Source organism: Cygnus olor, chromosome 14, assembly GCF_009769625.2.
Source record: "Cygnus olor isolate bCygOlo1 chromosome 14, bCygOlo1.pri.v2, whole genome shotgun sequence".
Taxonomy (NCBI): domain Eukaryota; kingdom Metazoa; phylum Chordata; class Aves; order Anseriformes; family Anatidae; genus Cygnus; species Cygnus olor.
Genome location: NC_049182.1, coordinates 12,441,893 through 12,455,309, shown reverse-complemented (window position 1 = coordinate 12,455,309; position 13,417 = coordinate 12,441,893). Strand labels below are relative to the sequence as shown.

Sequence of the window (13,417 nt, the reverse complement as noted above, 5' to 3'; positions counted from 1 at the left end):
GCTTGTATCAGAAATATTCTGGGCAGAAGGTATAGGGAAGTGATTGTCCCTCTGTACTCATCACTGGTGAGGCCACACCTCAAATACTGTCTTCAGGTTTGAGCCCCTCATTACAAGAAGGACACTGAGGTGCTAGAGCGTATCCAAAGAAGGGTAAAAGGAGCTCTAGAAGGGTCTACATAAGTTGTATTACAAGGAACATCTGAGGGACCTGGGGTTGTTGAGCCTGGAGAAAAGGGGACTTAGGGCAGACCTTATCATGCTCTACAATTCCTTAAAGGAGGCTATAGCAAACTGGGGATCCTCCTCCCAAGCACCAAGTGTTAAGATGAGTGGAAATAGGCTCAAGTTGCACCAGGGGAGGTTTAGGTTGGATATTAGGAAAAATGTCTTCCCTGAAGGAGTTGTGAAGTTTCAAACAGGCTACCCGGGGAAGTAGTTGAATTACCATCCTTGGAGATCTTCAAAAAGCATGTAGAGCTCAGGGACATGGGTTAATGGTGGATTTCGCGTTGCTAGTGTAAATGTTGGGCATACCACGTGTCTGCCAGCAAGGCCACTTCCAGCTCTATTCTTGAGAGGTCAGTGTTCAAAGGCTCCACTTTCCACCAAGAGACCTTCACACATGAAGAATTCCCAAACTACTCCCAGATGCTATGATTGCCCTCCCTCTTCACAAAAGCCAAAAGGACATCATCTAAGGATGAATGAATTGCCCAGTGCATTTCTTCACAATGTTCACAAAGACTACACCATGCACACATCAAAAGACAATTTTTGTTCATCACATTATCAGGATGTAATATAAACACTGTGAAGAAAATAAACAATACGCAACTAAGTTATACACATGAACATTTTTGATATTCATAGTAGTAGGGCATGTAAGGTAGATAGTATGGAATGAATTCCCCGGAAGGCTCTCCCAAGGATCCCAATAAAAGCTCATACCATATGTAAAAGCCTTAATAAGGGACTCTTACTCGTGCTAGGTCTTGAGAGCACTGAAGACAGACTCATTTGAGCTTCTGTTTCATTTCCCTTATACACAAAAATTTGTCTTCAAATAGCTGATAGGATCTTCTCAAGGGAGATAAGGTTTTGCTGCTAAACCACTTAAACATATGCAATTCTTCCATACTTGCTGGAAGATTTTCCAAACTACTCCCAACTGTTATGATTGCCTTCCTTCTTCATGACAGCCCGAAGGACATAATCAAAGGGCCAATCGCCCAGAGCATTTCTTCACGTGCAACATAGATAGCACCAAAGATGATTTTTTTTTTTCTCACCACATTATCGTTATGTAATACAAACACTGAGAAGAGAATAAATTATATGCAGCTAGGTTATACACATGGATGTTTTTCAGTATTAATAGTAGTAGGGCATGTAAGGTAGACAGTAGGGAATGAATTCTACAGAAGATAACCCAAAAATCCCAATACAAACTCAATAACATACCTCAGGCAAAAACTAATCAGCAGACAGACTTCAAAGTGCATAAACCACAGTTGTGTGTGGAATTAAATAAATAAAAGTAGCAGAGAAAGGAGCATCTGTCCTTCTATAGCCCGTCACACAACACTCCCCCAACCTGACAACTCAAAACTTCCACAATTTCAATACTTTTCTTTCACCCTCAGAATTTGCAAGCAAGTCTCGTCAAAGGAAAAGTTCAACAGACCATTTCCCAGTGACAAGTACCACACACAACCACACCATCAAAGTATACCAAGAAGGGAGCTACATTTCTCTGCAAGTTTCTAAGGCCTACTAAAGAGGTAAGGGGAAAGACAGAGAGGATTCGTTCTCCAGACACTGGGTCATCATAAATGTATGTGTAAAGGAATGTCCCTCTCCTTTTAGAGCACGGGCTGCTCCACACAGACATGCCTCTTCTACTAACATTATGTTTACATCCACTACCCAGAGAAATAAAAAATGGAAGAGAACGGACAAGTACTCAGAAGTCCCCATCCTTCTACACCAGCTCTGACTGTTGAAATATTCAGATCGTGGTTTACATGAGCAAGGTCCATGAACACATAACACATTCATCAGCAAGGCTATGCTGCTACTGATCACTCAACCTACACACATAGACAGAAGACCAGGAAAAAAAAATCAAACAAGCAGCACAAGGAAGCATTCAAAGAGAAAGTCTGGTAAAGGAAATCACTGTGACTGGGGCACAGTCTTCTCTCTGCACAGGGAAATTCCTCCCTAGATCATCAAGAAATGACACAGGTGTCATGCTGCAAGCAAAGCCCTAGAGTGTTCATCTGGACTTCATTTTAAGAAAAGTTCATCTGCTCGCTTCCATTTTTCCATGATGTATCTCCATGCATCTCTGCTTATCTTCAATGAATATAAAACTGTAAATGGAAAGGCCCTACTATGGGACTCTTTCTCATGGAAAGTCTTGTGAGCAATGAAGACAGATCCAGTTTGAGCTTCTGTTTCATTTCCCTTATACACAAATATTTGTCTCCTGGTGGATGACAGGACATTCTCAAGGGAGATACCGATTTGATGCAATAGTAATTTTGTATTTACAAATGTAAAAGGCCTATCCAGAAATGTGAAATATGAAGCACAAGCTTCCTGAAAACAAAGGCCCGAAAATGGAATTGCAACTAGGGAGAAACACTATAGCACAATGCAGATATAGGTGGATTAAGGAGGATTTTCACGGGTATTAGAAGCCATTATACACAGACATCATAGCTCTACATACAAAGTTCCTGTGCAGAACATTTTAGCTTCAGAAGATTAGCATTGCCTTTCAGGACAGCAAAACCAGGATCAAATGGTGCAAAAATGCTGCAGGCATTGTCAAAATTATGAAATCAAACTACATATATGCTACAGAAATTGCCATTCATAATAAAATCATACCACTGCCCAAACAATATCACTGCTGACACACCTTCTTTTCAAATTCAGAACTGACCTCTCAGCCTCATTTCTCTACATTCACAGCATTCAGTTGCACCACTCTCAATAACCAGCTTCTAACTGTATGTCGGCCACTGATAAGGGCTTGTCATTCAGGGATATTTTAGGGAAACATAAAGATATCAATGCCTTTGACTGTACAGCAGTAAACTTTCAAAGTGTATGCAAGCAGCTCCCCCATTCCAACAATTTATAACAGATCTCCAAGTCTTTCCAGGGTTCTCTGCCGCACTGAGGCCTAGTTTTGATATTGGCAGCAAACAAGGCAAAACTGCCAAAATTGCAGGAGAAGAAATGGACTTCACTCTCACTCTTCAGAACCCATTCCTCAATCTCACTACATATTATGCAACACAAATTCAAGTGAAGAAGCCAAGACACAGCTGTTGCAATACCACGTGACTGCTAGCAAAGCCTCTCCCATTCTATAGAGGTCAAGGTTCACATGCTCCTATTTTCTCCAACAAAATTTGCCTTTCACAAATAGCACTTTTCAAATAAAACATTTCTGACCGTCTTTCATCTTTACATACAAACAGATATTTATTTCATCTGAACATCTTCATACAGCAACAGAAAAGTTGCTTTGAGTATAGAGGCGAAGAAGGCAAAAGAAATATCTAACCATTAAGATTTTATTTGAAGACAATCTCACAGTACTGACAACATAGACTGTTGGGAAGATAGTATCTAAAATACCTGATAAACTCAAGTGAACATATACTCAGAATAGCGAAAAATGAAAGGAAAACCTGCATGATACATGCCAGGGATGAAATGAGCTACCACAAGGCATGGCAGAAAAAAGGTAGAAGCCCATCTAGAGCAGAGCTGAAGGCAAAAGCCCCTTCTTGTCGCCTGCTTTCAACACCAATTGCAACACGGAGGAACGGACAGCCACCCACAACACGCTGCCCAGCAAAGCTGTGCCTTGCTCAGCAGCAAAACTCCACGCCCGGGAAGGAGAGCGGGGAGGGAAAGGCAAGGAGCACGAAGGGAGGCAAGCGCCGAGAGGGAGGGCGTCGCGGTGTCCGGAGCGACTCACCGGGAGGGCGTCGGGCTGTGCGCCGCAGGCGCCGGCAGCGTCTTCCCCGAGCAGCGGCGCGGCCTTGTCGGGCGGCGGCCGGGCCGGGAGGGTGTTGCAGCAGCTGTCGGCCGCCCAGCGCCGCTGGCTCTTGCGCGAGTCGGCGGTGAGCGACACCTCGTGCGAGTAGGAGTGCAGGAAGGCGCGGACGCCGTCGATGCCCACGAAGTGCGAGGCCGGGACGCCGCGCAAGGCGCCGCTGGCCGGCGGCAGCAGCTGCGAGCGGCGCCAGCGCCGCAGGCGCAGCGCCAGCAGCAGCAGCAGGAAGGCGAGGAAGAGGCAGGACACGGCCGCCACGGCCAGCACCAGCCAGCGCGTCAGGCTGCCGGCGGGCTCGGCCGGCGCCGCCGCGCTGCCCAGCTCCGAGAGCAGCTCGGCCACGCTCTCGGCCAGCACCACCGTCAGCGTGGCCGTGGCCGACAGCGCCGGCCGGCCCTGGTCCTTCACCACCACCACCAGGCTGTGCCTGGGCGCGTCGCGGGCCAGCGGCGAGCGCGCCGTGCGCACCTCGCCGCTGTGCAGCCCCACGCGGAAGAGCCCCGGCTCCGTCGCCTTGGCCAGCTCGTAGGACAGCCACGCGTTCTGCCCCGCGTCCGCGTCCACCGCCACCACCTTGGCCACCAGCGCGCCGGGCTCCGCCGAGCGCGGCGCCAGCTCCACGCCCGTCCAGCTCGCGCCCGGCGCCGCCGCCGGCGGGTACAGCACCTGCGGCGCGTTGTCGTTCTCGTCCACGATCAGCAGCCGCACCGACACGTTGCTGCTCAGCGCCGGCGCGCCGCCGTCCTCCGCCCGCACCCACAGCCCCACCTCGCGCACCTCCTCGTAGTCGAAGGAGCGCAGCGCGTACAGCGCGCCCGTCTCCGCCTGCACCGACACGTAGGACGAGAGCGGCGCGCCCCGCACACGCCCCTCCGCCAGCCGGTACCGCACGCGCGCGTTCTGCCCCCAGTCCGCGTCCCACGCCCGCACCGTCAGCACCAGCGCGCCCTCGGCGTTGTTCTCGGCCAGACGGGCGCTGTAGCGCGCCTCCGCGAACACCGGCGCGTTGTCGTTCACGTCCAGCACGCGCAGCGCCAGCACCGCGCTGCTCCGCAGCGACGGAGACCCGCCGTCCGCCGCCCGCACCGTCACGTTGTACTCCGACACCTCCTCCCGGTCCAGCTCCCGCGCCGTCACCACGCTGTAGTAATTGTCCAGCGCCCGCTCCAGGCGGAACGGGACGCCCTCCACGATGCTGCACCGCACCTCGCCGTTGGCGCCCGAGTCCCGGTCCTGCACGTGCAGCAGGGCCACCACCGTCCCCGACGGCGCGTCCTCCGAGATCTCGCTCAGTGCGGACGACACAGTCAGCTCGGGCGCGTTGTCGTTCACATCCGTCACCGAGATCAAGACTGTAGCAGTGTCGAAAAGTTCTCCGGCATCGTGTGCCTGCACTTCCATTTCGTAGGAGTCACCTCCCTCGAAGTCCAGGCTCTTCACCAGCCTGATCGATCCCGTCTCGGGATCCATATAGAATTTCTCTGTATTTACGGCCGTGAATTTTGTCATCGAATACTTAAACTCGCCGTTGAGTCCCTCGTCGGCGTCGGTGGCCGTGAGAGTGAGGAGTGTAGAGCCTACGGGCACGTCCTCGGGCACGCGAACCGCGTACACCGCCTGGCTGAACACGGGCGCGTTGTCGTTGGCGTCCAGCACAGACACGCGGATGAGCGCCGTGCCCGTCCGAGACGGCTCGCCGCCGTCGCTCGCCATCAGCACCAGCTCGTGAAACGCCGCCTCCTCCCGGTCCAGCGCCTTGGCCAGCACCAGCTCGGGACGCTTCTCGCCGTCGGCTCCCGCCTGCACGGACAGCGAGAAGTGCTCGTCGCCACTCAGCTCGTAGCTCTGCAGGGAATTCACTCCCACGTCCGGGTCGTGAGCCTTAGGCAGTGGAAAACGCGACCCTGGAGCTGTCAGCTCGTTCATTCTAAGTTCCTTTTCCCCTTCCCCAAAACTTGGCGCGTTGTCGTTAATGTCTGTGATTTCCACTTCGATCCTGGAAACCTTCATCTCGCCCTCCACGATCACTTCGCAACGCAGCACGCATCTCTGCACGCCCTCGCACAGCTGCTCTCTGTCTAGCCTCTCCGCCGTCACCAGGTGGCCGCTGTTCGCATGCAGAGCGAAATACCGCGTCCTACCTCGGTCCAGGATGCGGGCGCCGCGGTCGCGGAGCGCCGCCAGCTGCAGCGCCAGGTCTTTGGCCACGTCGCCCACGAAAGAGCCCTTGGGCAGCTCCTCGGGCACCGAGTAGCGCAGCTGCCCCCACGCCGCCTCCCACGCCGCCACCAACACGCAGCACAGCAGCGCTCGCTGCCTTCGGCCCCAGCGCCCTTCTCTCGCCGGGCACATCTCCGCCACGGCCCCGCCGCCACCGGACGCCCGCCGGCAGCTCCCCGCTACCGCCTGGACTCTTCGCCTCCGGCTCCTACTTGAGCTCTGTCGCTCTGTCTCCCGCTTCTGCTTCGGCCCCGCCGCCGTCCGCTCTCGCCGGGCCCTCTGCCTCGCTGTAGTACGGCTCCGCACCGCGGGGCCGCTCGCAGCCCGCCCGGCCGCCGACACAGCCAGCGAGCGAGCGAGCGAGCCGGGCCGCAGCGGGCGGGGCTGGCTGCAGCGCTCCGCTCCTTCCTTTCCTCCGTGGTGAACAGCGGCGCCCGCAGCCGCCGCCCGGCACTGCACTCACGGCTCACAGCGAGCACAGCCGCCCTGCCTCTTCCGCGGAAACTTTCGGCCCCCGGGGATACAGCGCCACGGCACATTCCCCTGCAACACGGTCCATAGCCGGTGCGTTTGTCTCTGCAACAGCTTCTCTTCTTCGAACAGAAGATGGAATGCATTCTAGTCTTCAGGGCCGTCATGAGCAGAGTGAAGGTAGAGGGTTCCTCAGGACTACTTGTACCCCTTGGCTAGTAGAATTATTCGTGTTAATTTGACCTCTAAATAGTTTTTATTCTTAACCCAGTATTGCAGGAGCACCACGTCCACCGTGAGTTCCAAACTTTATTCTTGCCACTGTTCTGGACTGAAACTTTCCTCGGCTCTTCAGCAATGTATGACCATGTAAATTCAATGTTCAGATGTAATTTATGTTGTTGTTCCAATGTCAACAACCAATATGAAACTGTTCCCCCTGTAAGAGTGCAGCATTAAGGAACCAGCAGCTTCCTGACTGGGCTGTGCACCCAACTCCACATCCCTGCTACTGAGAAAAGCAGTCTGGGCACTAGCCACTGATCAGTCTCCCCCTACTATAAGTGCAGTGTTGGAGAGCACAACAGCTGAAGATTCCTGTCTATACTTTCATTCACTTATATGGATTTCCACAAAAATGCCTACCCATACACCAGAAGAAAACCCACCTGGCATTCACTGTGGAGGTAGCAGAGACTCACAGGAGATGACTACGGCGTTGTACATGCAAGTGTGTCATGCAAGTGTACATGCAAAACAAGTACTTGGGATCAGTTATGAAAGATGCTTAAGTACATTCATTTGCAAAAAATCCAAAGAAAAAGGAAGAAAATTCTCCAGCAGTAAGCATCAATCGTATTTTCATCATATGACATCATACAGACTGGCAGGCTCTGTGTTGCCAATCTTCCAGGAAATGAGAACTTTCTACAGGTAGCTGTCATTGGCCAGAAGCACTCCACACCTGTTTGTACATTGCTCCTCTGTGTAGCCAGCGTCTCATTGGAGGTTCACACATAATGGGTCTATGCATTGCTTCAGTACCTCCTGATATCATTTGAAGGCAGCAATGGGTAGGAAATCATTTCTGTCCTTTGCACAGCTTCCTTCCTGCAAAGCAGTAGCTCGTCTCTCTTGGTTATTTCTGATTCTAAACATAAGGAAACAAAAACTTCCAACAGACCTGTGTGAGGCAAGCATTTCACTACAGGTAGGAAATCATGCCTATCTTCTCCGCCATTTCCTTCCTGCAATACAGTAGTTCATCTCTCTTGGTTATTTCTGGTTCTAAACAAAAGAAACAAAAACCCCTGACTGGACCATGTTTCCTGACAGGAAACATTTCACAGCTTATGAGGAAACAACTCTGCCTGGAGAAGTCATGCACTTGGAAGTCACTGACAGCTAAAGCTGAATGTTCACGAAGCACATTTGGACATCCAGAGGTATTGGTTTGTAGGCATATGCACAGAAGACTTTCAACCCCTTTGGGGACATGGAGGAAAGCGTCATAGTGAAATAGGCACAGACCCTGGCACAGTGCAAGTAATCAAATGTTGCACAGCCACATGCCCTGCTGAGTCTTCCATCTTCCTTGCTGGAAGCCAGACTTTTGCCATTCCCCTGCCTGAGCACCTCGTTCTTGGGCCAAGGAGCAAGAAAGGGCACCTCTAACCTTTGGCCAACTAAGACAAGCAGGGACTGGAGCATCTGTACAGTGACATAGAAACAATTTCTGCCATTTATCTGGGCAGTCTCCTCTGATCTGTTCCTTCCCTTCCAAATGTCATCTTGGTGACTGCAACAGTTGAAGATTCGAATCCTGCTTTCATTCCACCTCAATTTTAAACAAAATACCTCCCCATGTATCTGAAGAAAATGGAATTTGGTGGGAAATGAACCCTACGGGAGACAAATACAAAGGTGCACATGCAGGCCTGTGATGACAATACTTGGGATCAGTTACAGCTCTAGATCAGCTCTTCCAGGGGACACCTGCTCCCACAACACCCTTCTGCTCTTCTTTGCCTTCACCTTCATACATGGTGGTGACTCCAGATGCACCCTTTCATCTCTGAGACCTCCCCAATATAGGCTTTTTTTTGCCAAATACTTTATTCTCAGGTAAACGTCATTGCCTCTACAGACAGGAACACCATGATCAGAACAGAAATGGTGCAGGCCTTGGCATCTGGTATGGAACCAAAGCATTCCCCATTCAAAGCCACAATGACCCAACAATTTTCCTGACTCTAAACCTGCTTCAGCCTGTGTATTCTACAGCCACACACTTTGTTTGCACCATGGACAACATCCTACTTCTTGATATATGTCACACAAGAAAGAACAGGGCATATCAATCACTGACATTTTACTGAAAGAGAACTATATCAAAGTAATTCGCTCCACAGCTGGAAAAATTCAAGGTCTGGAAGGAAACTGCTTCCACAGTCCTGCAGTTCTAACCTATCTTCCAGTCCTCTAGGATTCTCTGCCACACTGAAGTACAGGAAATGAGGCAAAAAAGTGAAAACTACAGATGTGAAGGACATCACTGTAACTCTACAGACATCCTTTTTTGATCTGCCCTAACATTATGTACAGTGAATTTCAAGAGATGCACCTGCAACTACAGGCATGTCAGTCTGACTGCAGTGCCAGGTAAGCTCATGGAGCTGATTAACTTTACTGCCATCACTTGGCACTTACAGGACAACCAGGCATCAGGCCCAGTCAGCATGAGTTTATCAAAGGCAGATCCTCCTTGATGAACATGATCTCCTTCTATGACAAGGTGACATGTCAGTGGATGAGGGAAAGGCTGTGGATATAGTCTACCTTGACTTCAGTAAGGCTTTTGAACACTCTTTCCCACAACATTCTCCTGGAAAAAATGGCTGCTCATGGCTTGGACAGGTGTACACTTCGTTGGCTTAAAAGCTGACTAGGTGCACAGGCACGAGTTGTTGAAGTGAATGGAGTTAAATCCAGTTCAAGGCCAATCACTCATGGTATTGCTTAAGGCTCAGTATAGGGACCAGTTATCTTCAGTATCTTTATCAATATCTGGACGAGGGGATCAAGTGCACCCTCTGTATCTTTTCAGATGACATAAAGTTAGTTATGAGTGTTGATCTGCTCAAGGGTAGGAAGGCCCTGCAGATGGATCTGGATAGGCTGGTCCAATGGGCCGAGTCCAGAAGTATCTGGCTGAACAAGGCTACGTGACAGGACCTGTACTTGGGGCTCAGCAATCCCATGCAGTGCTTCAGGTGGGGGGAAGGGTGGCTGGAAAGCTGGCTGGCAGAAAGAAACCTTGGGGTGTTGGTCAAGAGCTGGCTGAATATGAGCCAACAGTGTGCTCAGTTGGCCAAGAAGGCCTACAGCATCCTGGCTTGTATCAGAAGTAGTCTGGCCAGCAGGACTAGGCAAGTGATTGTCTCACTGTACTCGGCTCTGGTGAGGCAGCACCTCAAATACTGCATTCAGTTTTGGACCCCTCACTACAGGAAAGAAATCAAGGTGCTGGAGAAGGTCCAAAGAAGGGTAATGGAGCTGTTGAAAGGTCTACAGAACAAGTCATATAATGAGCAGCTAAGGGAGCTGTTTTGGTTTTTTTTTTTAGCCTAGAGAAAATGGGACTCAGAGAAGACTTTATCATGATCTACACTTACCTTACAGGAGGGCTACAGCAAAGTGGGGATTGGCCTGTTCTCCTAGGTAGCAAGCGATAAGAGGATGGGAGATGGCCTCAAATTGTGCCAGGGGAGGTTTAAGTTAGATATTAGGAAAAAATTTTCCCTGAAGGAGTTGTGAAGTATTGGAACAGGCTGCCCAGGAAAGTAGTTGAGTCACCAGCATTGGAGGTCTTCAAAAAGTGTATAGATGTAGAGCTTAGTGACATGGTTTAATAGTAGACTTGGCAATGCTAGGTTAAAGATTGGGCTAGGTGATCTAAGCAGTCTTTTCCAACCTAAATGATTCCAGGATTCTATGAAAACGGCTGTTGTCATAGCATGTGTCCGTTATCAAAGCCACTTCCAGCTCCATTTTTGAGAGGTCAGTGTTCAAGGGCTCCTCCTTCCACCAAGAGACATTGACATATAAAGAATTCCCAAACTACTCCCAACTGTTATGATTGCCTTCCCTCCTCATGACAGCCAGAAGGACATCATCAAAGGACCAATCGCCCAGTGCATTTCTTCACAATGTGCACAAGAACTACACCGTGGAGAACTCCAAAGAAATTTTTTTTCATCACATAAACATGACATAATAAAAATTTTTGAAGAGAATAAATGGTATTCAGCTAGTTTATACACATATACTTTTTTCTGTATTCAAAGTATTAGAGCATGTAAGGTAGATAGTAGGGAAGGAATTCCCCAGAAGACTCTCCCAAGGTTCCCAAAAAATCTCAAAAATATTTCTCAGGAAAAACCTGTTGAACAGACAGACTTCAAAGCGCATAAACCACAGCTACGTGTGGAATGAAATAAATAAAACTAGCAGAGAAAGAAGTATCTGTCCTTCTACAGCCACTCACACAACATTCCCCCAACATATCCCCTCAAACCTTCCACAACTTCAATGCTTTTCTTTCACCCTCAGAATGCAAGCAAATCTCACAGAAGGACAAGTTCAACAGAGCATTTCCCAATACCAAACACCGTGCACAACCACACCATCAAGGTATACTAAGAAGGGACGTACATTTCTCTGCAAGTTTCTGAAGCATACTAAAGAGATAAAGGGAAAGACAGAGAGGAGCCTTTCTCCAACAGACACTGGGTCATCATAAATGTATTTGTAAGGGAATGCCCCTCTCCTTTTAGAGCATGTGCCGCTCCACACAGACATTCCTCTTCTACTAACATCATATTTATATCCACTCCCTAGACAAAAAAAAAAAAAAAGGAAAAGAACACACAAGTACCCTCAAATGTCCACCCTTCCACACCAGCTCTGTTTCTGTTGAAATACTCTGCTAGTGGTTTATATGAGCAAGGCACATGAACACATAACACATTCCCCAACAAAGCTATGCTGGTACTCATAACTCAACCAACACACATAGACAAAAGGCCAGGAAAATAAAAATATCAGACAAGCAGCACAAGGAAGCATTCAAAGAGAAAGTGAGGTAAAGAAAATCACTGTAAATGTGTCACAGTCTTCTCTCTGCAAAGGAAAATTCCTCCTTAGATTACGAAGAAATCACTGAGGTCTTAAGCTGCAAGGAAAGCCCTAGAGTGTTCATCTTTTCATTTCATCAGCTGTCATCTGTTTTTCCGTGACGTGGCCTACTCATCTCCAATGAATATGAAACTGTATATGGAAAGGCCTCAATATGAGACACTTTCTTACACTAAGTCTTGTGAGCAATGAAGACAGATTCAATTTGAGCTTCAGTTTCATTTCCCTTGTAAACAAAAATTTGTCTCCAGATGGCTGAAAGGACCTTCTCAAGGGTGATCAGGATTTGCTACAATAGAAACTTTGCATTTTCAAATGTAAAAGATCTATCCAGAAATGGGAAAAATGAAGCACAACCTTCCTGCAAACAAGAGCCTGAAAATGGAATTACAACTGGGAAGAAATGCTATATACCCCAATGCAGATATGGGTAGATTGAGGAGGATTTTCACATGTATTAGAAGCCCTTATACACAGACCTTATAACTTTACACACACAGTTCCTGTGCAGAACATTTTGGTATCACAAGATGAGCGTTGCCTTTCAGGACAGCAAAACCAGTATAAAAATGTGCATAAATGCTAAAGGAATTGGCATTCACAATGAAGTCAAACCTCTGCCCAAACAATATCTCTGCAGACACAACTATTTTCCAAATTCATAACAGGCCTCTCACCCTCATTCATCTACATTCACAGCATTTAGTTGCCCCATGCTAAATAAACAAATTCTAGTTGTATGTTGGCCACAGATAAAGGTTTATCATTCAGGGATATTTTAGAGAAACATAAGGATATCAAAGCCTTTGACCTCACAGCAGTAAACTTTCAAGGTATGTATGCAAACAGCTCCTCCAGTCTAACAATTAATAGCAGATCTTCCAGTCTCTTCATGGTTCTCTGCCACACTGAGGCCTAATTTTGACATTAACAGCAAAGGCAAAACTGCCAAAACTGCAGGACACGAAAAGGACTTCACTCTCACTCTTCAAACCCTATTCCTCATTCTCAACAAATATATGCAACACCATTTCAAGCAATGAAGCCCAGACACAGCTGTTGCAATAGCATTAGCCTGCTACCAAAGGCTCTTAAATTCTCTAGAGGTCAACGTTCACACACTCCTCTTTCCTCCAACAGCCTTTCAGACACAATGCACCTTGAAAGGAATATTTATGATCATCTTTCTGATCTTGATTACAGAAAAAAAAAGACATTTCTGTCCTGAGAAGATCTTCATGAAGTAAAAGATATAATGGGTAGACTATACAGAAGAAGCAGTCAAATGAAACATGGGGACACGAAGATTGTTTTGAAGACAGCCTCAAACTGCTCATCAAGCACATGGGCTATCGGGATGATGTACACTAACGACCTGTTAATCTAAAGTGTACGTTCATTCAGAGTAGTGAAAAACAAAAGGAAAACCTGCATGATACATGTGAG

At 48.4% G+C, this 13,417-nt stretch overlaps 2 protein-coding genes across 4 annotated transcripts in view; both read right to left on the bottom strand.

Annotated features, from left to right (window-relative positions):
* LOC121077682 (protocadherin gamma-C5-like) overlaps positions 1-13,417 on the bottom strand; it is a 177,780-nt gene that overhangs the window by 101,756 nt on the left and 62,607 nt on the right. The gene's annotated exons all lie outside the window — the stretch shown is intronic.
* On the bottom strand, positions 3,743-6,451 carry LOC121077687 (protocadherin gamma-A10-like). The gene has a single exon (XM_040573096.1). The coding sequence runs from the start codon at positions 6,434-6,436 to the stop codon at positions 3,782-3,784; it is 2,655 nt and encodes an 884-aa protein (XP_040429030.1). The 5' UTR covers positions 6,437-6,451; the 3' UTR covers positions 3,743-3,781.